Here is a 23,128-nt window from a genome sequence, read left to right as displayed (position 1 = left end):
GGATCAGGGCCCATTCCCCATTATTTACTTCGTTACCCCTTTAAAGACCCCATCTCCAAATGCAGTCACTTTAGGAGGTTCTGGGGGTTGGGGCTTCCAATGCATGAACTTTGGGAAACATAACTCAGCCCACGTTAATTTTCCTGCCCAAATGATCAACACCGTGGAGGGGAAAGCCTGGACTAGGGGTATGTGGGTGGGTGACTTCTGCACTTACTTTTTGCATCTCTACCCACATGCCGAGGCCCGGGGAGTCACCTGTAAAGTCTCCTTGAACGGTATGCTGTTCCACTGTGAGGCATGAAGCTTATACCCACGTTGCAGGGAAGACTGACCCACGTGGACACTGAGGTATGGAGGTCCATACAATAACCTGCCCTTCCAGTCCTCAGAGGCATGTCCCCACGATCACTGACAGTGACATGCGTTTCAGCCTTCTGTCCCCAACCACACCCTCCCCTTGCTTCAAGGCCAGAACAGATGGATCCTATCACCGCTCTGCTACCTTGCTGAGACTGCTGGCTCAGTCCTAACCCATAACCTATCTGTACCTTACACTGGGGGCAGCTAAGGGAAGGCCACCTTGCTGAGACTGTTGGCTCAGTCTTAACCTGTAACCTACCTGTACCTTACGCTGGGGGCAGCTAAGGGAAGGCCACCTTGCTGAGACTGTTGGCTCAGTCCTAACCTACGTGTGGCCAAGTGTCTTCTCTGAGCCCATGGCTGAGTGGTTTCTGGGGATCAAGGCTTTCAGCGTGAAACTGATAGTCCAGGCATGCTAGGACAACCTGGTCACCCTATCCAGCAGAGAAGTAACTACAGGTGTATGTTATGAAACCTGAAAATAACTCAATGGCAAAAGACAAAATAACACTCTATAATGGACTGAAAGTTTGCTCCCCGCCCCTGGTCCCCCACAAAATTCACAGGTCAAAGCCCTCATCCCCAGTGGGATGGTATTTGGAGGTAAGGCATTTGGGATCATGATTCTGACACCAGTTCCTATTTGTGGGTTTTCCCACACCACGAAGTGATGCTCCAACCTCGCTGGGTGTCCTACAAGTCAACTCCATTCTGACACATCTACCTGGAGATGTGTCAGATCCCACAGGTGAAGCGCCAGTGTATAAGCCTGCTCCTCCCACCATCAGAAGCCAACTGCAAGCTGAGCTTGTCACCTGTGCTCCCTGACTGAGCTGCTCCCACCACCGCCTCTTGGGTTCCATTAATTTGCTAGAGTGGCTCGCAGAGCTCAGAGAAACGGTGTACTTACTCTTCACTGGATATGACAAAGGATCAGAGTAACATCCTCATGAAACAGACGCAGAGGGCAAGGTATAGGGAAAAGGCATGGAGCTTCTGGGCAACATTCCCCAGGCACCTCCAAGGGTTCACCAAAAGCTCTCTGAACCCCATCCTTTTCGGGTTTTATGGAGATTTCATCACATAGGCATGACTGATTAAATCACTGACCACTGGGGACTGACTCAACCTCCAGAGCTCTCTCATCCCCAGATCACGGGTGGGACTGGAAGTTCCAACCCTCTAATCTCATGGTTGGCAATGAGTCACCATCTTTACTTGAAGCATTCATGCATATCCACAAAGAGTATAAATACAAAGCCCACATATGATATATAATAAAGTACAGATACATGTGCTTACACATACGGAAAGGTATGCATACTTTGATGCATAACCCTCTGCCCTGCCACCATTATGTCTGAAGCCGGTCCCCTGCAAGTTCTCCAGCTAAAGGAATGGCGAGCCATGCAAGGAATGCTTGCCCTTGGAGAGAGCATCATGGGCTCTCCAAACTCCCCACAAAGCCTGACTAGTTCTGCCAGTGGTGACCTCGAGCGTCCGTCATGGCTTGCCTGCACACATCCCTTTGAGACCCAGCCCTAGCCACCAGCGGCTGTAGGGGCCCACAGAGGCAACCCGCAGGAAGGGGACGGTGCATCACCCTCACGCTCCCAGGGACCAGGTCGGAGCTAGGGAAGAAAATGAGAGCTGCTCAGGCTGAACCACAGAGCTGGGTCTGCTCCCAAAGATGACATGGGCAATGAGCAGCCTTCCAAGTACAACACAGAAAGCAGACACACGGACGGAAGGACCAACACAACAAAATAAAGAAGCTAAAATAAGCTAAGGCATACATATCTCTCTGCTTTACGATGAACGGCACGTTTCAGTTTATTCATCACGCAGGAAAGGACCGTGCTTTTTAATCTGCACGATCCATTGTAAACATGTTTTTGATACCACCGTACTAGAGTTTACTGGGTCGTCTGTTGCATTTTAAAGTCTTCAGGAGGGGTACCTGGCTGACTCAGTTGGTTAAGCATCTGATGCCTTTGGCTCAGGTCATGATCCCAGGGTCCTGGGATGGAGCCCCATGTCTGGGCTCCTTGCTCAGCGGGGAATCTGCTTCTCCCTCGGCCTCTGCCTGATGCTCCCCCTGCTTGTACACTCTCTCTCTCTCTCTGACAAATAAATAAATAAAATCCTTAAAAAAAATAAAGTTGTCAGGAAAAGTGAGCCATCAACCCACGGGGAAAGCACAATTTTGCAAAAATAAATTGTAATCCGTGCAAGGAAATCCATCCTCCCTCTCCACAAAAGCTTTGACTGCCGGGAGAATTAACAGAAGTTAACATGCATTTAGTTACTTACATAGAAACCACTTAACATTTTCAGTTTTTTCCAATCTAGCGTGTGACCAAAAAGCATGATGGTTCTCACGGTTTTGCCTTTTGTTTTTTTGTTTTTAAATAAAGAGGTATCTCCCATTGTATGCAAGAGATGTTTCTGAAGAATGTGGAAAACAAAACTTAAAAAAAAAAAAAAAAGATTCGGATCATGTTTTCATGTCTGTGGAGAGGCTAAGTCTACAAAAGTCCCCAGGACATCTCTTCTGCAATTGCAACAAGGTTTTGCCAGGTCAAAGGAGGTGAAGGGGAAACTCCCAGCTGGTACCTTGGTTCCTATAAGTGAACAAACTGGATTCTCATCAAGAGCCATGCCCAAAGCCACAGTGGCTGGAGCAGAGCAAGGGAGACACTCCAATTGCCTCTCTTCCTCACCTGCATTTACGAGTGGGCTTATTTTTGCAGCAAATCTGTAGAAATCCAGACAACTCCTGAGACTCCTTCTAGGGAGCCAAGTATCCCTGACTTAGAGATCCACAATGCAGCTTCTAGGTGACTCCCTGCAGTGCTTAATTCTTAGTCCTGGCGCTGGAGGCTTTCTCCCCTCTTATCTAAGGAATCAACTTATCTAAGGAATCATTGTAATGTTACAATGGGAGAGGAAAAACATCCCCGAAGGTTTCTTGAGACTGTAGGAAATTCGGGGAAAGAGAATTCTACAGGCTCCCGCAAGCAAGCACAGGCATACTGCAGGCATTTAAAAAAAAAAAAAAAAAAAAAGTTGGCGTCCTAACACCTAGGTAGCTCGTGGGACTTTACTGGAAGATAGTCTTCTCCCAGGTAATTGGATTAAAGCTTGGTCATAACTGGGGTCCTCACAAAGAGGAGAAACTTGAACGCAGAAATAGACCCATAGAGAAGAGATGATATAAAGAGATAAGATAAGAAGGCCACGCACAAGCCAAGGAGAGAGGCCTGGAACAATCCCGTCCTCACAGCCCCGGGGAGGCATTAACTCTGCTGCTGGCACGTTGTTCTCCAACTTCTGGCTTTTCTAGAACTGTACGGGAACACATCTGTGGTTCAAGCCATCCAGCCTATGGAATTTTGTTACAGCAGCCTAGCACGCTGGGGTCACAGTCCCCTCCCTAACTGGCTGACCAACTGCCTTCTCTGAGGTCCAAGGTCCCCAAAAAGAAATCATGCTTAGACTCTCCCACAGCAAGAACGCCGAAAGACATTCATTCATTGACCGTGTTACCATTTGCTGATACTAAGAGCTTGGACCTGCGTTGTCTCCATTAACACCCACATTTTACACATGAAGAAACTGAGGCACAAAGGTTCCGCTTGCTGAATCCAAGCTGCCCCCCACCCCAAAGTGCGGTTTTTGCAGTTTCTCAGAAATACACCGCCTGGAACTTTCTAACTTATGCTTCTTTAAAGAGGTTCTATCCCTGTGCATAAACATGTGCATGCAACACCAACCAACAGTAAACAGAAACAGAGTCAAAAAGGTGTTTTTTGAGACTGGCAAAAAAAAAAAAAAATTCAGGTTGCATTCACAGAGTGGAAAAGTAAAAAAAAAAAAAAAAATGAGAGCAGGGAAAGCAGACAAGGGGCAAAGCACGTTAACAATTCGGTTCCGGCCCTTTCCTATCACACCCACCCCCCCCCAGAGTTGGTTTTGGAGCACGCGCCATTCTGGGACGCACCGGGACAGGCCGGCACGGGGGCTGCAGACCCGCTCGCCCCTGCGCATGCGCCCGGCGAGCTCCGCGGGGCGGCCGGCGCGCGAAACCGGAAGAGAAACCGGCGAGGGTCCGGGACGGCCGCTGCGGTTTTTAAATAAAAGGTGCATACCCAGGCCATTTGGGCTCCCATATACCGGGGGGCTCGCGGTTATACCAATCCGAGCACCTTTACAGGCCTCCCCCCGCCCCCAAAGAGCCCCATGCACCGATCCTCTAGGCTCGCCCTCCTTCCTCACGCCCTCTCCAAACAAGTCCTGCATCTGCCCCCAAGACCGGGAACTAGGCTCTCCGCGGCCCCGTTTGTCGGGGCGCATGCGGGCAAACTTGTGCCCGTTCGTGGCGCATCCCCATTCCGCAGAGCCCGCCGAGGGGACCGTCCAAGACGCGCCCGCGCGCGCGGGACACACCAGGGAGAGCGGAGCGCGCGTGCGCGTCGCGGCTCAGGGCGCGCATTCGACGACCCTCCCGAGACGGCCAGAGGCGCGCGTGCGCAGTGCGGCTCAGGACCCGCAGCCTGGCCCCGAGCGCGTGCACGGGAGCGGCGGAGGCGCGGACGCCCGGGGTGCGCGTGCGCAGAGCGCCTCGGGGGGGGGGGGGGCTAGCGCGCAGCCCTGAAGCGCGCGTGCGCGGCCCGGCGGGCGCGCGCACCTCCCTCCGCCCCCACCTGGCTGTGACGGCGGCACAATGGCGGCTTCCGTACCCCCGCCGCGGCCCGTCACTCACCTGCTCTTTGACATGGACGGCCTCCTTCTTGGTGGGTAGTTTGCGGCCGCCACCCTCGAGGGCTGTCCGCGGGGGGGTACAGGGGCGGGGGGGGTGCAGACTCTCAGCGCCGGGGCGCAGCGGCGGGGCCGAGTCCGGGACCCCCGGGTGGGCAGCGGGGGCGCCGTGGGCCACGTCAGGCCGGCCGCGCGCGGGGCTCTGGCGTCGACGCCGCCTGGGGCACTGCTTCCGGCGGCCGCGCCGCGCGTGGGGACGGAGTGCGTGGGGGGGGCGGCGCGTGTGGGGGCGGCGCTCGGGGACCACCCTACGGGCGGGAGGCTTCCTTCCTGCGGCGGGTGCCCGGACCGCCGCCCGGCCTCAGTTTCCCCGCGTGCACACCAGCCCGGCGGATTCCTGCCGGCCTGCCCCGGGGCCGTCCCCGTGGGCGCCGGGGTGCACGCACCTTGCTTGTAGCATTCTACAGAGCAGGGGCTCCTCAGCCCGCCGATTGGGGGACTTCTGCATGCGGTGGGGGTGACCTAGTTGGAGGGGGCTGTTGCTGGGGTCCAGGGGCGCGCTGTGGGTGCACAGGACCGCCCCACCCCACGGCACATCATCCATCCTCGCAGGCGGAGGAGCCCTCTTTACTGCCCTGGCTGCCCGCAGTGACCTGCAGCTCAAGTTCACCTGAGGAGGAGCTTGGCAGTGCAGGGCGTGGGGTGGGGGGCGCACCTCTCACTCGCCCAATCGCCCCATCGCACTCTGCATTTTGACCCAAGTGCATGAAAGTTCAAGAAGCTACCCTGTGCTGTTGATTAGAAGGAATGTCAGTCCTTCTACGTGCTTTCAAACAGTGAGATTGATAGTCGATGGTCAGAGGCAGGAAGGTCACCAGCCAAGAAAAGTTCAAGTGGAATTTAAGGAAGAGAACGCTGAATGCATAAATCAGCAGAGAACTGTCCTGAGCGCTACCCGTCAACATCATAACCCCATGAAGTTATAGTGTTCTGACCTCATAGCCTCCAGAAGCCATCCTGGAACTGTAAAAATGCCTGCACACCCTATGTGGACTCCTGACCTGGTGGAGATGTTGACACATTATCGCTTCCTGTCCTAAAACCCTGCAGAGTAGAAGAAAGTGGTTGCATTCACAAATGAAAACAAACACTGCAACTCAGAGGGGTTAAGTCTCTTGCCCAAGGTCCCACAGCAAAGAAGGAACAAAGCTGAGAAATGAGTCCAGATGGATCTGATTCTAAATATAGGTGATGTGTTCATCTTCCCTGGTCAGACCTTGCCCCCCTGCTGATCATTTGCTAGGTGGTTCTGTGGTAATTAAGACATTTTTTTTTAAGGCACACAAAAAACAGTCACTTGGTTCTATGATCCCAGAGATAGAGACGGGATGGATTCCTAAGGAGGAAAAAAAAAAACTCCCCGTAGAGGTCACTAATTGCAGAGAACAGTGTATGCAGCTACTAAATCTGAAATGACTCCATTTCAGAAACCTTCTGGGATTCATAAGTATAGTTTGTAGACATGAATTTTCCTGCTCAGGTGGTCAGGAAGTTAAATTGTCCAATACATTCCTTGCCCTCTAATGGAAGGTTCAAAGAACCTGTTGTGGGTGTCTCATAAATATTAATGCAACCGAGATGTCTCATTAAAATTAAAGTGATTACACTTCTAAATGAGCTGGATCCTTGCTTCTGACTCCAGATTCAGACACAGCTATTCCCTGAAGCCATGAATGTGGCATATGTGACCACGGTACCTGCACGGGCAGCTATTAAGCAGGGGCTCCACTCGCTAGGTAAGGACCCTTAACGGTCTAGTCCCAGGCACTGTTACCCAATCCTTTGAACTGGTCAGAGAACCCAGAATTCATGTCATTTGGGAAGATTTTCTCCGTATTTTCTGCCCTTTTTTCCTCCTCTCTGCTTTAGTATTCTTGGACGTAGTAGGTTTTGCAGAACTTTCTTGGAAATCATTTATTCCATTCTTTTACAAAATGTCTTGTATAATACACCGCTGTCCAGAATGTACTGCTTTATCTCGTTTGGTCTAGCCAGTTATCCCCGCTCTAGTTCTTCAGCGCCTGACTTCATCCCGAGTGTCTGTTGTCTGTGTAACCCTCTACCATCAATTCATAATGAGTCCTTTTGCGTAGGTCTGCTTGTTTGAATTGCGAATGCGTTTCCCCTGGAAGTTCCATTTGCCAGTGTAGCCCCCAGGACTGGTGTTCTCAGGGGGAATGAAATTGAAAACAATTAGTTTCATGGGGAATGCTTATATCCCGGAGAAGCTTGTGTAATCAGAGGAGAATGAGGAAGTAAGTGGAGATTTTTGTAGAAATGTTGGCAATGACAGGGCACTTTCCAGTACAATTGAAATAGGAACAACGCTTTCAGATTCTGTTTTTTGTTGACACAAGGTAACAATCAACTATGATTCAAGTAATAATTTTGGTTCTCAAATGCCATTTAGAAAAAGAGGAAAGGGGACTGAGATTGTTTACGAACCAGGACAAGATTTCGAAGGAAGAAGATGACAGGTATTCAACAGTATCTCGGCACCTGGATAGGGAAGATTATCTAGTTCGTAAATAACTGAAATTAGGAGCGCAAGGGGTGGGCCCATTCTCTTCAAAAGACAAGACGTTTGTTGTGCGGAGCAGTGCTGTTTAACAGAAATAGGGCTGCATAAAACATTGCACAACAACACTGAAGCAAGAACGTACAGATGAAACGAACTTGAATGGTCTAGTTTTTTCCTATCTGAACATACCCAAAATACTGTGAGTCAACACATCAGTGTAGAAACTTCCCAGGTCTGTTACACTCATTTTTGAGACCTGGCCTCTGAAATCTGTGTGTCTTACACGTAAGCACATTTCAGCCCAAAGTAGCCACGTTTTAAGTGTTCCTTAGCCACATGCGGTGAATACCTGTTGTATTGGACGGTCCAGTGAAGGGCTTTAGGAAGCAACCCATGATGTCTGCTATTGATAACAGGGCCAGGCAGAGGGGAGGGTGGATGTTAAGAATATTCAGAACGTTGGAATGTGTAAAATGTAGCGCACATAAAACGTATTTTCTAGGTGTCTGATAGTGATTATTTAACATCCATTAAAAATTTGCAAAGAAAAATGAGATTACCTTTACCTTCTTAAAAATCAGAAAATAATAAGAGACAGGTCTGGGCAAGGCCATGAGAAGAATATTTGCATTGTCGAAATAATTTACCACGTCTCCGTAAGCACAGATTCCAGGATTTCAACAGGTGATGCTTCGCTTCTCTTTTGCACACTAGAGTACATGACCTGTGCTGGACGTCTTTGTGCTCCCTTAGTTCCCGACCTGCCAAATAATAGCACCTGAGACCTGCAGGTGCGTGTTTGGGGCTCCGGGCAGCCCGTAGGTTCCGGGAGGGGCAGGGCCTTCTGTGACTCTCAATGAGCTCAGAAAGTCGCTGCTTGACTGGACCGCGTCACTGCTGTGCCCAGTCTATGGTCAGAATCCGTGTCGCAATGTGGTTCTCCTCCTATTCGCCTCGCCTAGGCTAATTTCTTTCCACACTGGAGCGTCCAGGAAGCTGATGACAAAAATACAATTCCCTTCTATAATGTTAGTGCATGCTCCACGTTAATTTTCTTGGGAACCAGAACACATTGTCATCTAACCCCCCACGTGATATGCAAGATATTTTTGAAGTGGAGACAAGGAGCTTTTCACAGTGTCCAGTGGTTCTTCTCTTTTATGCTCTGAACACACTCTCAGGGTCCTGGCAGCTCCTTAGGAAGGTAGAGCAGAACAAAGGGTTGTTGAGGTGCCTTTGTATGTGTTTCTCATCTGCCCTGGAGCTTGCCGAGAGCCCTCTCCTGGGTGCCTGAGATAATCGGTGCCTGAGATAATTGTCAGTGCACAGTGCATGAGATCATCAGGGCATGTATGGTCTGCATTGTGGAAACCCCCTTTGTTGTGTGTCCTGGGGTCTGATGCCGGATTCCAGGGGCTGCCATTCACATTTTCTGCCCCGCTCCCCTGGCAGCTAACACCACGTGCTGGGGTTTTAGTTCGGCTTGCTGGGTGAAACTTAAGTTCCTTCCACCTTTGCAAAGAAGTCTGCTGCAATTCGGAGGCCAGTGAGAGGCCTGGCGACAGAGAAGAGCCCACACCAAAGGCAGCCCTGAGTCCGACTTTCTTGGTTTGGAGTAAGGTGCTGGTGGGGGCCCTGGGGAAGGACCCTCCCGGAAAAAGAGACTCTGTTGTATGTTGCAGAACACTCGTCAGCAATACCACCATCAAAGTACAGGCTGAACCTGGTAAACTCGTCCCTTTTGGGGATGCTTTCTACTAGATCTGAACTGTGTCCCCGTCAAGTTTGTTCTTGTAGTTAGTGGTCACCACAGCTGCTCCTCTTTGGAGAATAATTGAAAAGGGATCGAGATCCACGTTGCAAAATGGTGCTGATACTCGAGCATTTTCTCCAGCCGACAAGACTGCACCCTTCAGCAGATCCCCGTCTGTGCAGGTGTGTGATGCCCTGTCCTTGCGTTCTCCTGCATTTCCACACCTCGCAGTGTGCTTCGTCGGGCCCTTAGATTCACAAATACTGTCGTTGTGGGAGAACCACCATCCTCCTATTGTCTCATGATCCGGTTTTAACTTTGTTCCTTCTTTCTTCTGGAAGGGCTGTTCCTTGGGGATTCTTTGGTCTTTCTTGTCTTTCTGATGATGTCACGTTTACTTCAATTTTTTTTTTTTTTTAACTCGTGTGATTTACATTACGCTCTGTCATTTTCCAGGAGTAGTGCAGATTTAAGGCCTTGTAAAAGAGCAGGGAAAATAATGCCCCTAAGAAATGTCCACTAAAAGCACTCATTACATAGATGCCCAGATGACGACGCGTCACACCTTGGGGTGAGGTATTTGAAAAGTGACTCAGACACAGCCCATAGCTGGAACATAGAATATCGTACCAGAGTGGATTACGTTTGGAAAAACATTTCCTGCTGGCAAGTGTATGCGTCTACCAGTGACTAATCATGAGAGCATTTGATCTGTGAAAACCTTCACTTAATTGTGAAAATGGGTGGGGGCGGTCTGGGCCGTAATGTGCAGATCTCTGTGGTTAAAACTGCCTCAAGGGCACATATGGAGAGTTTTCTTGAAAACGTAGTAATTGTAACACACGTCACTTCTGTGCGACAAGCGTGGTCCCCCTTGGCTTGGTAGAGGTGGCCTGCCGTTCTAGCACATTGTAGCGTACCTTGTGAGCCTTCGGCAGGCACCTCACGCCCTTCCTTTATGCTCTGGCTCCCTCACATCCTTCCCTGTGATGTCAGCAGTCAGTAGCTAAGTGTCAGTGGGAAGAGTGTCTGCACGAAGAGGGACCCCTGTCTGGGAGAAAGATGGTCACCTCCACACACCCTTGCCTGGCGGGCAGTTTCATGGGCATTGCTTGTGCTGCTGGGCTGGGCGGTTGGTAGCCATTGACTCCTGGGCCTAAGAGCTAGATCAAGGTATAGTCCCCTTTGTGATCAAGGATGCTCTGCTTAAAAATCTCGCAGATGATGTGGCTAGTCGGGGAGAGATTGAGGAGCAAACTAAAGTTTGTGCAAACCCCAGTAGACCGTCCTGTCTCTACAGGAAATGAGAACAAGACCAGAATCATAGTTTGCACATCTGAGCTAATTTGAGGTTTGGGGGATGAAAGCCAAACTCAGCAGCACACTTCCCTCCCTCTCGTGTCCTGAAATCCCGACTCTCCACACCCTGTATACGTAAGAGAAGTGGGGTGTCCTTGATGAGAACTGTTCACGTCCTTGCTCTTCAGACCAGCACTGTCCATCCCGCAGAACTGCCTGCCATGTGGGAATGTTGTCTGTCTGTACTGCGGACAGGAACCACACGTGCTCCCTGCGTCCGTAACGTGTGATGAGTGCAACTGAGAAACTGAATTTCCCCTTTGATTTAGCCGTACTTTACATTTAAGTAGCCTCTTGTGGCTGGTGGTCACCGTGGGGGACAGCACATCTCCAGAGGTGTGCTTTCACTCATCCTCGTCTGTTCAGAAACTGTGGTGGCCAGGTGCTGTACGGGATTCAGCACAAGTCTCTTCTTTTCATCTCAGAGTGCAGATGGGCCATAAACTATGGTGAGTGAAATCTGTGCGTAACTTGATAACGAACACGGCAGGGGGATGATAGGGACAGAGCCGTGCTTTGAACAGGAAGCACCCGAAGGATGTTTCTCAAGTACACAAAGGGGCAAAGAAGAAGAGTGGACATTCCAGACCAGAAGAAATGGCTTGAGCAATAAACATGTTGCCTGAAGCAGAGAGACAGTATTTTTATCAAGCAGACAGTTTGAGTTTAAAAAGGAAGAAAAGGATTCTCAGTAATGATTGTATTGGAACGTGGAGGTGAGGATGTCCTCTTGGTCTAGCGGAAAATGCTCTAGTGTTTTCCAAACCAGTTCCTCGTGGTAGTTCTGTCCCTTTATCCTGTTAAAAATCAGAAAAGGCCCCCCATTCCCCAGTCACGTAACCTTTGTTTTCCCCCACGATGGTGACTTCTGGAAGAGTCCAGGCCGCTTACGTTATGGAATGTTCTGCATTGGTTTGGGATTTGGGATTTGTCTGGTTGTTTCTACCTGGTGTCTCCTTACCTGTTCCTCTATCCCCTGTAACCTGGAGATGATGTCCAGTGCGCAGCTGGACTCAGCCGTTTCCGGCAAGAGCTTGCTGATACCTCGTTGCCTCTTTGGGGAGATTGTTGCATGTGGTCTGCTCTGTCGCCCTAGTCCTAGCCTGCTGACAAGTCTTGTCCTCACAAGCGTTGTGGAACCCAGTGTCATCCTTCATGGTGGCCCAAGGGGTGTTTTGGGGAGAACTCAGGAGCCTGAGAGACCAGGTATAGGCAATGGCCATGGCGCCTATGTGTCTTGAAGGCCTGAACCATTAGGCACAAAGACGGGCCAGGTGTGGTTTCGGGGAACATGGCGGCCTCCTTAGCACTCACTCTGAAGAGAGGGTGCTTGTGGGAACCTAGGGTTGGTTTGTCCACATGCATACGTCTGCGGCCCGCGGAGCATACTGCCTTTACTTCCTTCTCATTCCCATCACAGGCTATGATCTCTCCCGGTGGTTGTAGGGGATGCCGTCCAAGGGCATTCAGACCTCTGGCGTCAGACTCCTTGGAAACCAGAGACAGATAGAAAGCAAATACAGTTGTCTACACTTTGTCCGCTTTGGAAGGGTTAACTTCATTTTTCTTAACTGATTTTGGCTGTGTAGAAGAGTGTCCTTCTTTTTTAGGAGAAGCGTGCCGAGCTATAAAGGAATGAAGTGTCATGGTGTCTGCAAATTGTAGGGTTTGGCTGCACCGAGGCTTTGGTTGTATGGGTCTTTCCCTACTACTTGGAACTTTTCCGTGCCGTTGAAACCTACCAAGAGGGAACGGGATGATGAAGCCTTTAGCACGAAGCACGAAGAAACAAAACCAAACGTTAACTACTAGGTCATAGTCAGCAGATTGTGCTTAAAAAGACAAGAACGCAAAAAGACATCGTTAACATTCACGTTAGAAGTATGAAGTAAGACCTCCAGAACTCTCAGCTCCCTGGACACTTGAGGCGGCATTCCCGGATGTCGTGGGGCAGCGGGAAACATTGGGAGAAGGCGAGTTCCCTTTTCCATCTCGGCCCTCTGTTTCTCTGTCTTGTTGTTACCATGTTGTCACCGTGCAGCGGGAGCCGGCCCTGGGGATTTGGAAAGCAGGACCAGATTTTCTTGTGGCAGCACCTTTCATGGAAGCTGACGTTCTGTCAGGAGGTCACATGCGAAAAACAGGAATAACGGCTTCCTGAGTTTCTTCAGAAAGTGGCCACCTACCATCTTCTGCATTTGCGTGGCTCACTGGTTAGACCAGGGGACCGTGCCCCTCTGTCACGTGTGCCGACTCCCTGTGCTCTGTGGACTGATTCTCACGCACCTGTCAGCCGACTTCGGCAGCTCTGGACGTGGGCTTGTCTTCTCTCTCACTACCTGTACGCTACCACGGTCCCAGGAATCTTGACGTTTGACAGAGCCTGAGTGAACCAACGGGCTGATTCTCACCCTGCTGCCCGCGTCTTCTCTCTGCTCCCTCGAGCCCAGTCTTATCCCTGGCAGCAGGGCCCTGGGGGGGTCACCGATTCGAACGCACATACAAACTTCTCCTTCCCTTGTTTACCTCAATTTCAGGAGCTTGGAAACCCTGTAGCTCTTGCTTTCAAAAACAAAAGTTACACGGCAATTGAAGAAGCGTTTCCCACAGCAAGGTGTTACTCATATTTTTGTTTCGGCCACAGATACTCACGGATTTCATTAAATACCCACCATTTTGCTGACTTCAGTACAGCCCGGTACTGCGTGCTAATTTTCACTCTACATCTCTTTGTTGTTCCCCTCCTTTGTCTTTTTTTCTTTTTTTAAAATTTATTTGTCAGAGAGAGAACACAAGCAAGGGGAGCGATTGAGGGAGATTGAGCCCGCTGCGGGGCTCGATCCCAGGACCCTGAGATCAAGGACCGTGGGGCTCGATTCCAGGACCTGAGCCAAAGGCAGATGCTTAACCAGCAAAGCCACTGAGGCAACCCTCCCTTCTTCGCATCTTAACATGAATCATTCCCTTTGGTTAAATTGATTACTGCCTGTAAGCACAGTAAACTTTAAGGCCACCCGAGTCTGTTCACTTTGCCACCCTGTGTTTTGAGCTCTGTGCACACATTGTGATGACCACGCATCAGCTCGTCATATGGCACGCTTAGGTGGCTGTCTCCTTAGAGTGGCATTGTCCTGGACTTTGAGATTTAGAATCGAAGCACCTTGTCCTCCCTAAAGAGAAACTGAGGCAGGCCAGCCCGGTGCGCTTGTTGCATGCAGAGCTGAGTAGAAACCCACAGCCTAACTTCTGCATCTCTGCGGACAGGCTTGCAGCCACGTGCAGGTTCAGCATATCCCAGACAGGGTGTGACGTCTTCTTGGACTTCAGAGGCTTAGCCAAGTATAAAAACGATCGGATCGAAGACCATGTTGATATGTGACCAGGGCCCTTACTGCACTGTTCAGTATGATTCCACAAAAGAGATCTCATCTTCTGAACACATGATGCAGCCCTTTTTATCCCACTAGCGCGCACTGTTAGATCGAGTAAAATAACATCCCCGCTAGGTAGGAGGATGGCCCTTGTCTGCCTGAAGAACTTCCCACGTGTGTATAATCGCATCTGTGATACCGGACGTCTTGCTGCGTACCGTTTCCTGCTTGTACTGCTGGGGCTGGCAATACAGTGAGGTCAGATTTGGAAGGTGTACTTCTTTTTTTTTTTTTTTTTTTTAAGATTTTATTTATTAATTTGACAGAGAGAGACGAGAGACAGCCAGTGAGAGAGGGAACACAAGCAGGGGGAGTGGGAGAGGAAGAAGCAGGCTTCCAGTGGGGCAGGGAGCCCGATGTGGGGCTCCATCCCAGGACCCTGGGATCATGACCTGAGCCGAAGGCAGACGCTTAACGACTGAGCCACCCAGGCGCCCCTGGAGGGTGTACTTCTAACGTGGCCTCTTCATCCACGTGCTGTGTTGCAGTGAGTTCCCAGGAATCTACCGGCATGGTTTCCTCTTTCCGGTCAGGCCAGGGAATGGTCCTCCTGACGTTGATGCCTCCCCCTGGACAGGTTCCTGGCCCATCCTTTCTCAAGGGAGGTGATGCTTGCCTTTTCTTCGGGATGAATCATGGCTGCTCCTTATTTCTAACGCTCGTATGCGTCAGCATACAGCACGCTAAGTCCGCCCTTCACACGAAAACAGAGATGCTGCTTCAACCTGGTGGTCCGGCCAGAGTGCGTTGCTCCCATCTCCATGCTCTGCCACGTTTCTTGGAAGGGCGGCCGCACTCTGTGCCCTGTTCCCTCACTGCCCTGTGCTCCCGAGAGCTGGCTTCCATGTCACGGCCCACAGAAGCTGTGCCTAGAATGGGAGCAGACTTCTGTGTTGCCACATCCTCTAGGCACTCTTTTCTTACAGTTCCAGAACTCTCTGCATCAGTGCTGCTTCCCCACTCCGTCCTTGGGAATCTGTCTCATTGGCTTTGTGGACCGTTCCTCTTCTGGCTTCCTCACGCCTTTCTCTTCCTCTTTAATTTCTGACTGGCTTGGACCCCCTCTCTGTCTTGGAGATCACTTGTGAACCAGCTTCGGTGAACGCTCTTGCTTTCAGGACTCTTTGACCCTGTGGTCTGCCCTCCCCTGTCTCTTGCATTGTTCAGTGCTTCCCCGTCACCACCACACAACCCTACCCTGATACACCGTGTATCTCACATGGAGCCTAGGATTCTCTACCCGGTCTGTTCCTCTCTGGCCTTCCTGTGAGCCACACACACACACAGAGACTGGGAGTTACCTGCAAATCTTCCCTTCCTCACCTCTGTCCCACCTGCAAAACAGTGCAATCCTTACCTTTTTCTAAATACTGCAGAGCCATTTCGACGTCCTTCTGAGGGCCACTGCCTTTCTGTAGGCTCTCAGTGGCTTCCTCACTGAACCAGTGCATGTCGAGAGCCTTTCTCACATGCTTCGCGCCTTGGGAGCATTCGCAGGCGGTCATGTTGCTGAGCTCTGCCCGCCGGTGACAGGCTCTTCGTGCTGTCATCACCCGTGCTGCAGAGGACGGAGTGGAGGCCTCAGGAGCTCAGGCAGTGACGGCGGCACTTACTGCCTGATGCCTCCTGTCACAGCTGCAGAGAGAGGCAACAGTTCACCAAACACAGGTCTTCTCAAGGGCAGTTCTGCACCACCCCCCTGCAAACACCACTGGCGATGCTGGAATCCTGCTGCTCCTGTGGGTGAAACTGCAGGGTCCCGGCACCCAGGAGCATTTGGATGAACAGTGTAGTCCTCACCAGCAGCTTTCCCCTAGAATGTTCCTACATTTCTTTGCACAGTTTGGCCATAAACAGGTCCCTAATTACTTTCCAAGAGAAAGAGCATTGGTGCAGTTAAAAATAACCGTCAGCTCTATCCGTGGCATGTGTGGTGCCCTGTCCTGTGGGCTGCATGTTTTTGTGCTTGGGTATGTGCTCATGACACAAACATGGAAGTCATCTCTGGCTCTTCCAGTTGCAGCCTGACGAGCTGGTCCCTTCCTGAAGGCTCCAGCCATATCTCAGCTGCCGTCTCGTTAAACCAGTTGTGCTGACCATGCCTGATTGCCAGCAACCTGATCAAGGCATTTAAAGTCGCTCACTGGGTCTTTGGAACAAGACAGGTAGCCAGCCATCCAACGTAGTGAGGTGGTCTCAAGCGGCTGGCCTATACGTGGGTCCGTCCAGATGGCTGAAGACAAGTGGCACTTTCTGCTGTTGAGGCTTTGTTTGTGGGTTGAATTTTAGGTTCAAAAAGCAATTTAAGGAAAGCATGATAGGACGGATCCACAAGGACTCTCAGAGAGGGGTGGTCAGGGCGTTCATTCAGTTTGTGAATCCCACAGGCTTTGCTAACGGGCCCCTCAAATGCCGGGTACTGAGAGCAGGGATGGATCCAGCCGCGTGCTTCCAGGGGCATGGTCAGGGCTGTCGTGGACTGTGCACGGGGGGAATGACTTTCTCCATCCTACTTCATTGCCATTTGCGCGCTGAGCTGACCCAGTTTCCTTGGGAGCCAGGAAGAGGAAGTGGGCCAGCAGCCCAGGGTGCCTCCCAGACAACATTCATCTTGTGGTCCGAGGTAGAGCTGAGGGAGTGAGTTAGGTGGAGGAAGAAAGGTGGAGAGTATCCCGGGCCAGGAGGACACGGTGCTCTGGCAAGGTGTATCTGATGATGTGCACGTAGGGAGATGGGCTCGGAGGCTCGTGTGGTCGTCTAATGCATGACACCAGGACTGTGGTCATTTCTGGGGCCTGGTAGAACAAGGTACCACATACTGCTGGCTTTAACGATTCTCACCCTGTTCTGGAGGCCACAGGTCTGAAATCAAGGTGTGGGCAGGACCGTGCTCCCTCCCAAGGTTCTAGGGGAGGGTCCTTCCTGCCTCTGCCAGGTCCTGGGGCCTCCATTTCTCAGTTTGTGGCCACATCCCCGGTCTTTACATGGCTTCTCCTCTGTGTCTGTGTCTCCTCTTGTGTCTCTTAGAAGGACACCTGCCATTGGATTTGAGGCCCACCCAAGCGAATACAGGATGACGTCATCTGGAGATTATTGACATAATCACATCTGCAAAGGCCCTTTTTCCAAATAAGGTCCCATGCACAGTCTCCAGGTGGGCGGGACGTGGATACATGTTTTTGAGAGCGACTGACCGCGCACCCCACTGCAAGGACACAGGGTTGGCGTGGAAGGAAGAGGAGAGGCTGATTCAGAGGCTTTTCAGTTCATGGCGTGGTTTGCAGGGACTGAGGGAGATGGAGGTGGCCAGCGTTCCCTTCCGCCTTGGCTGAAGAGCAGTGGCTTGTCCTGAAGTACACACTGGAGGAAGCAATAAAGCTTCATAGAAGTGAGGAGTTCTGTCGTGGACACGTGCACACGTTGAGTTTCAGTGGCCTGGAAGTCTGGCAACTTTGAGAAGCATGTCATGGAGAAAACTACCATGATTTCCCAGTGGACACAGGCAAAATCCTTGATGCTGACACCCTGCCAAGAACATCAAAACAGATGGCCGTCCCTCTAGGCCCCTCTTTGTCTGGTGACAGCCTCTGGAAGACCATTCAAGTTGACATTGTGAAGTCCCTCTTCCCACATGCAATGCACAGACTCACAGAGCTGGATCATGGGTTTGGGGAGGAAGGATCTGGAAATCCGGCTACATTGACTTCCACCCATCTTGTTCCATGTGTCTAGCTTTGCTTTGTTCAGTTTTGCATGGAAATAGAGAAAAAGAAACTGATTTGGGAGCCAGGAGGAAAGCGTGTGACCAGACACAGAGGGAGCAGGTCGGGATCCTTCGTCATTCTCAGGTTTCCCATGGGCCCTCTGACTCCTCCTTAACCAAAGCCTGACGTTCCGGGTACAGCCTCTCTGGACATGTCAGTGTGCGAAATCTTCTCATGCCCTTTGAAAGGTCTGAGTCCTTCAAAAAAGTGGGGCATCATCTGCGGAGGTAAAATTGCAGGCTGTTCTCGGAGGAAATAAATAAGTGATACTTCCCAGAGAGGCGGTCATTGCTGGCAAAGGTGTTTGCATGCGATTTGTGTTTTCCTGTAGGGACTTGGGGCAGGCGGAATGCTTACAGCGCTGTGAAGGCACAGACGGGCTCAGCCTGACTCCGGAGTCTGGCAGCAAATGTGTGAGCAAAACACTGGCTGCTAGACCGTGTTCTCCACGGAGGTTTGGATCTAGGTCAGTTTTGTGGACTCTCGGTCTGAACACTTACAGCAGTGCCCGGACATGGTGTGTTTATCGATGGAGAAACCCCGGTCATTACACACCTGTTTGTGTGGATACCTGCTATCTATCTATCTATCTATCTATCTATCTATCTATATGGGATGAGGGGAACGGGCTGGATCTGATGTACGAGACCATGCCCTTCTCCCCAGACTCCATTTCCAACACAACGCAGCCAATATGAGCGTAGAAACGAGAACAAAACCTGGGATATCCCTGGGTGTGTGCTTTGTGATCTTTAAGTGTTGTTAACTGTTGTTAATGAGATGTTGGGCTGTAACTAATTACATCCTGGCACCTCTCTCGTATATACTTGCTTCTCTAATTATGTTCAAAGCTGTGGTTGCCCCAAGTGCCGAAGGCCAAGGACTCTTCCTTCCTACCTTCCCACATAAGACCCATGTTCCCCTTGTCCTTTCACCTGGAGTATCTCATAGTCCACCTGCATTTAAATGCAATTAAACCTAGTACCCAGTTGCCAGTTACAGGAAAGAGATGAGGGGAGCTTGACCTGGGAACTTATAATCTAATATACAAACTCCTGATACTTTATAGGAGAGTCACCGTGGGCCTCACTCTTTCATCTGACAGCCGTCTGAATTTTGTACACGGCATCACTTGTCTGCAGTGACACTAGGCTGTAAATGAAGGGCCTTATATATGTTGGGTGTGTGGTACTTGGGTGATGGGAATGCATGTCCCCGGATAGGAATGTTCCAGGTGGAAACTGGGTACCCAGGTTCACGTTGAGAAAACCCTGCTCATACACGAGGGGCTGTCGTGTTTCCAAAGGTCCCCGCCCACCTCTGACTGAATATAGGAAAGTGCGATCCAGCATCAGCTTGCAGTGCTGGGAGCACGGTTCTGCCTTGGGGCAGCGAGTCTCCACCTGCGGTACCCTGGGATGCCCATCCTTTCTCAGTCTCTGCTCTTCTGTTGCCGACGGACGCAGGCCGTCACAGGTCCCCAGTATCACCGAGGGATGGAGGTTCTCTCGGTGACTATTCATGTTAGGGGTTCAAAATGTCCCTGTTGCTTAAACATTTAGTATTTGCTTGTTCTACATACAAAATTAGTAGATGTAAGCCATCACCGTTGAGAGGCCAGAACAGCGTCTGATTCTATTTACAATTTCTTTTATCAACTTGAACACCTTTAGGGTCATTAAACCACACTTAGAAAGCCAGTAGGTTTTATTTCCTTGTTCAGTGCTTCTCTTGTCCGAATTAACAAATGGAACCTTTCTGAACAGCCAGTGATCACTTTGGCCTACTAACTGAAGTTTGTGAGAATGATGAATGTGAAGCTCACGTGACTGTTCCGATAGAGTTCGGACAACGTCATCTTAAGTTGTGAGTGAAGACTAGTAATGTGAGTGTGCATTTCAATGTTTATTTACAGCACCGTTGCCCCAGCAGCCCAAATTCAGTGAAGAGTGTAAGTAATAAAATATTAAACAGCACAGAAGCATTTATTCGGTGGTCTTCCTTCTTCTGTCACTGAGTATTTTGGGCATTGAGTGACCTACCTGTCTGTGAGGGAGAACTGGTCCTCTACCAGTTACGTTTTCATTCCTACCCAACGGATTAGATTTTGCATTTTTTAGCATATATGTAAATGTCTTTCCACCTAAATCCAGTAATCTTTGAACTCGACAGGAATGCTACACTCTCATTATACTTTCCAGGTTGAAGCAAGTCCTAAGGAGACCTATGAAGCTGACATGTGATTGTACGCTGGTATCTTTCATGTGCTTTGAGTTAGAGTAATGACTTATAAGGCATAGACTGACATGGGTCAGAAAGTGAACATGCAGGGGCGCCTGGGCGGCACAGCGGTTGGGCGTCTGCCTTCGGCTCAGGGCGTGATCCTGCCGTTGTGGGATCGAGCCCCACATCAGGCTCCTCCACTATGAGCCTGCTTCTTCCTCTCCCACTCCCCCTGCTTGTGTTCTTTCTCTCGCTGGCTGTCTCTCTCTCTGTCAAATAAATAAATAAAATCTTTTTAAAAAAAAAAAAAAAAAAAAGAAAGTGAACATGCAGCCAGCCCTCACTCTCTGTCCAAGGAGCCTCTACGGCTTCAGAGAGAGGTGGCCTCTTGTCAGCTGCCGCTTTGCAGCTGGAAACCAGGATACGAAGCTTGTCCCCGTTGGTCAGGAGCGCTCGCACGTCACTACTTTTGACTACCAGCAGTATACTGTGCTTAGAAGGAGGGACCCATCCCTTACTGCTCTTTGATCTTCGCAGGAATCCTGAGTAGAGTTCAGTAAAATCTGACATATGTCAACCAGTTTCTGTTATGTGAGCATATCCTTTTAAAAAGGATCTTGATTCTTATTTCTTGATCATTCTCTTTGTCACTTCCCCTGAAAAACAAGATCTACAAGGATAATTTTAAGTGGTTGGTTGCCTTTGACAGAAGGAAATACCAAGTAGATGAAGATCTATACTGCTGTATTGTGGACGGAATTGTGTCTCCCCAAGATGCACATGTTCAAACCCTCATCCCCAGGACCTCAGAATGGGGCTGTGTTTGGAAGTGGGGTCTCTAAAGAGGTGATTAAGGTAAAATGAGGTCACTAGGATGGGCCCTGACCCCATAGGACTGCTGTCCTTATGAGAAGAGGAGATGGGGACACAGACACGGACAGAGGGATGACCACGTGAGGGGACACAGGGAGACCGTGGCATCTACACAGCTTGGATCTCTAGCCCAGCCTGGATCTCAGACTCCCAGCCTCCAGGACCAGGAAGGATACACGCGTGTTGTTGAAGCCACCCAGTCTGTGTTCCTTTGTTGTGGCAGCCCTAGCAGACCAGTCCACCCAGGAACGTAGGATGTCTGATACTGTGAAGGGATCAAGCCGTCTGGACCGCTGTTTTGGCAGACCGCGCCGGGGTTTGGACAGTGAACGCTCAGGGCTGTTCCGTGAGTGCCGCACCAGCAGGACTACCGCGGAAGTTTGCGCGGTCTTGCTTTGTCATCTGTTCGCAGTTGAGTTTTCTGACATTCCTCCATCCCCACCCACACCCGAAAATAAGTGAACAGAAAGCGTCCCGAACAGCCAAGGAGTATGCCTGTGATGTGTGGCCCAGTGTGGCCCTTTGTGTCTTTAAAGGAGGAGCACTTTGTGCTGTTGGGCACTGAGTTCATCTCCGCGTGATTGCTAGATTTCGCAATGATTTGCTTCGCCCTGAATTAAGAGTGGTTTTGGCACTGTCTCTGTAGTAATGCTTACACTGTTGGTGTCCTATTCCAACAGGCCCTCTGGTGGAGGGGATTCCCTCATACCAATAGTAAGGATAGAAACAGGAGTAGCAGGACAGGCCCCTAAAAGGTAGACAATGGAAGCTGTTCTTGGAGTTGGGGGAAGGACGTCTTTAAACTTTGCATTTTGTGCAGGACAGCTGCTGGTTTTCATTTATTCAGCAGGCCTAAGAATATATGGATTCACCATTAAGCCATGAAGCCTGGGGCTGGGAAGCTAATTCTTAACAGAGTTTATCCATCTAGAGTATGAGAAAGAGCCATCCATCTGGAACGCCGTGGCCATATATTTGTCTCTTAAAATTCAGGAAGAACTTAAATTATTGACATTCACTAAATGGAAGTGTCATGATGTGTCACTGGGAAATGGGAAAAAAGAACCCAGTGATTAATAAGGTTTATATATGTGTGATTATGATGTAGCGCTATGAAAGACCGAGGCCACCGTGCTCTTTTAACAGCTGGTGGGCAGCCTCGGGGAAGCTGAAACACGTACCCTCTGCAAACTGTCTGTCTCTGCCATTGACCTTCAGTTGTGAAAGCCCGTGTGAATGAATGTCAAGAAAGGTTTATTTGTAGGCTCTGTTTTTGATGTGCTGAAGAGTCATTGTACAGGGGCGCCTGGGTGGCTCAGTCGGTTGATCGTCCGACTCTTGGTTTTGGCTCAGGTCGTGACAACATAAGTGTATTAGGTCGGCGGGCTTGTGGAGGTCAGAAATCCCATGTTGGTCTCCCCAGGCTAACATCAGGGTGTCCACAGGGCCACATTCCTTTCTGGAGGCTCTAGGGGAGAATCGAGTCCCTTGCCTTGTCCAGCTACTCACAGGCTGCCCGCGTTCTTGGCTCACAGCCCCTTCATCTTCTGTGAACCTGTCCACACGCTCCGCGTCTCTGACCGTTCTCCCTTAGCATAGCTGTGTGTAGCCATCTCCTTTCCTCCAATCATGCTTTCCTCGCACCCCGCAGGTTGGGGGGTGTTGCGTTTTCATTTTCACTCGTCCCACAGGATCTCCAAGTTGTCCTTCTGATTTCTTCTCTGACCTTTGAGTACACAGGCGTATTGTTTAGTTTCTGCGTGCTTATGAATTTCCCCAATTCTTTCCCCATTATTGACTTCTGATTGCATACCATTGTTGATTAGGGAAGTATGTTGTATGATTTCAAGCCTTTGTAAGTTTCTGGGGCCTTGCCCTCGCATACCGCCTTTTCCTGGTGAAGGTGTGTGATATTACAGTTGGGTGGAATGTTCCATAGATGTCTGCCAAGTCCCACTGGTTGGTGGTGTTTAAGTACTTAATGGTGTTAAATCTGGTTTATTTCCTTGCTGCTTTTTAA

At 50.3% G+C, this 23,128-nt stretch overlaps 1 protein-coding gene across 6 annotated transcripts in view; it reads left to right on the top strand.

Moving 5' to 3' along the window:
* The first annotated feature begins 5,037 nt into the window (after nt 1–5,037).
* The window catches only part of LOC130541809 (pseudouridine-5'-phosphatase-like), a 584,313-nt gene continuing 566,222 nt past the window's right edge, over nt 5,038–23,128 (top strand). For 5 of the 6 annotated variants that reach the window (XR_008958517.1, XR_008958518.1, XR_008958516.1 and 2 more), the window contains exon 1: nt 5,048–5,159. Coding sequence is in view for 3 of the 6 variants with exons in the window: in XM_048213640.2 (XP_048069597.1) it covers nt 5,090–5,159 (70 nt within the window). In the remaining 3 variants the exon portion in view is untranslated. Of the gene's footprint in view, nt 5,160–23,128 lie in introns of all 6 variants that reach the window. The other variant, XM_057309956.1, reaches the window with a different exon arrangement.

This window comes from Ursus arctos, chromosome X, assembly GCF_023065955.2.
Source record: "Ursus arctos isolate Adak ecotype North America chromosome X, UrsArc2.0, whole genome shotgun sequence".
NCBI classification, from domain to species: Eukaryota; Metazoa; Chordata; class Mammalia; order Carnivora; family Ursidae; genus Ursus; species Ursus arctos.
This window is presented reverse-complemented; position numbering and strand designations above follow the sequence as displayed.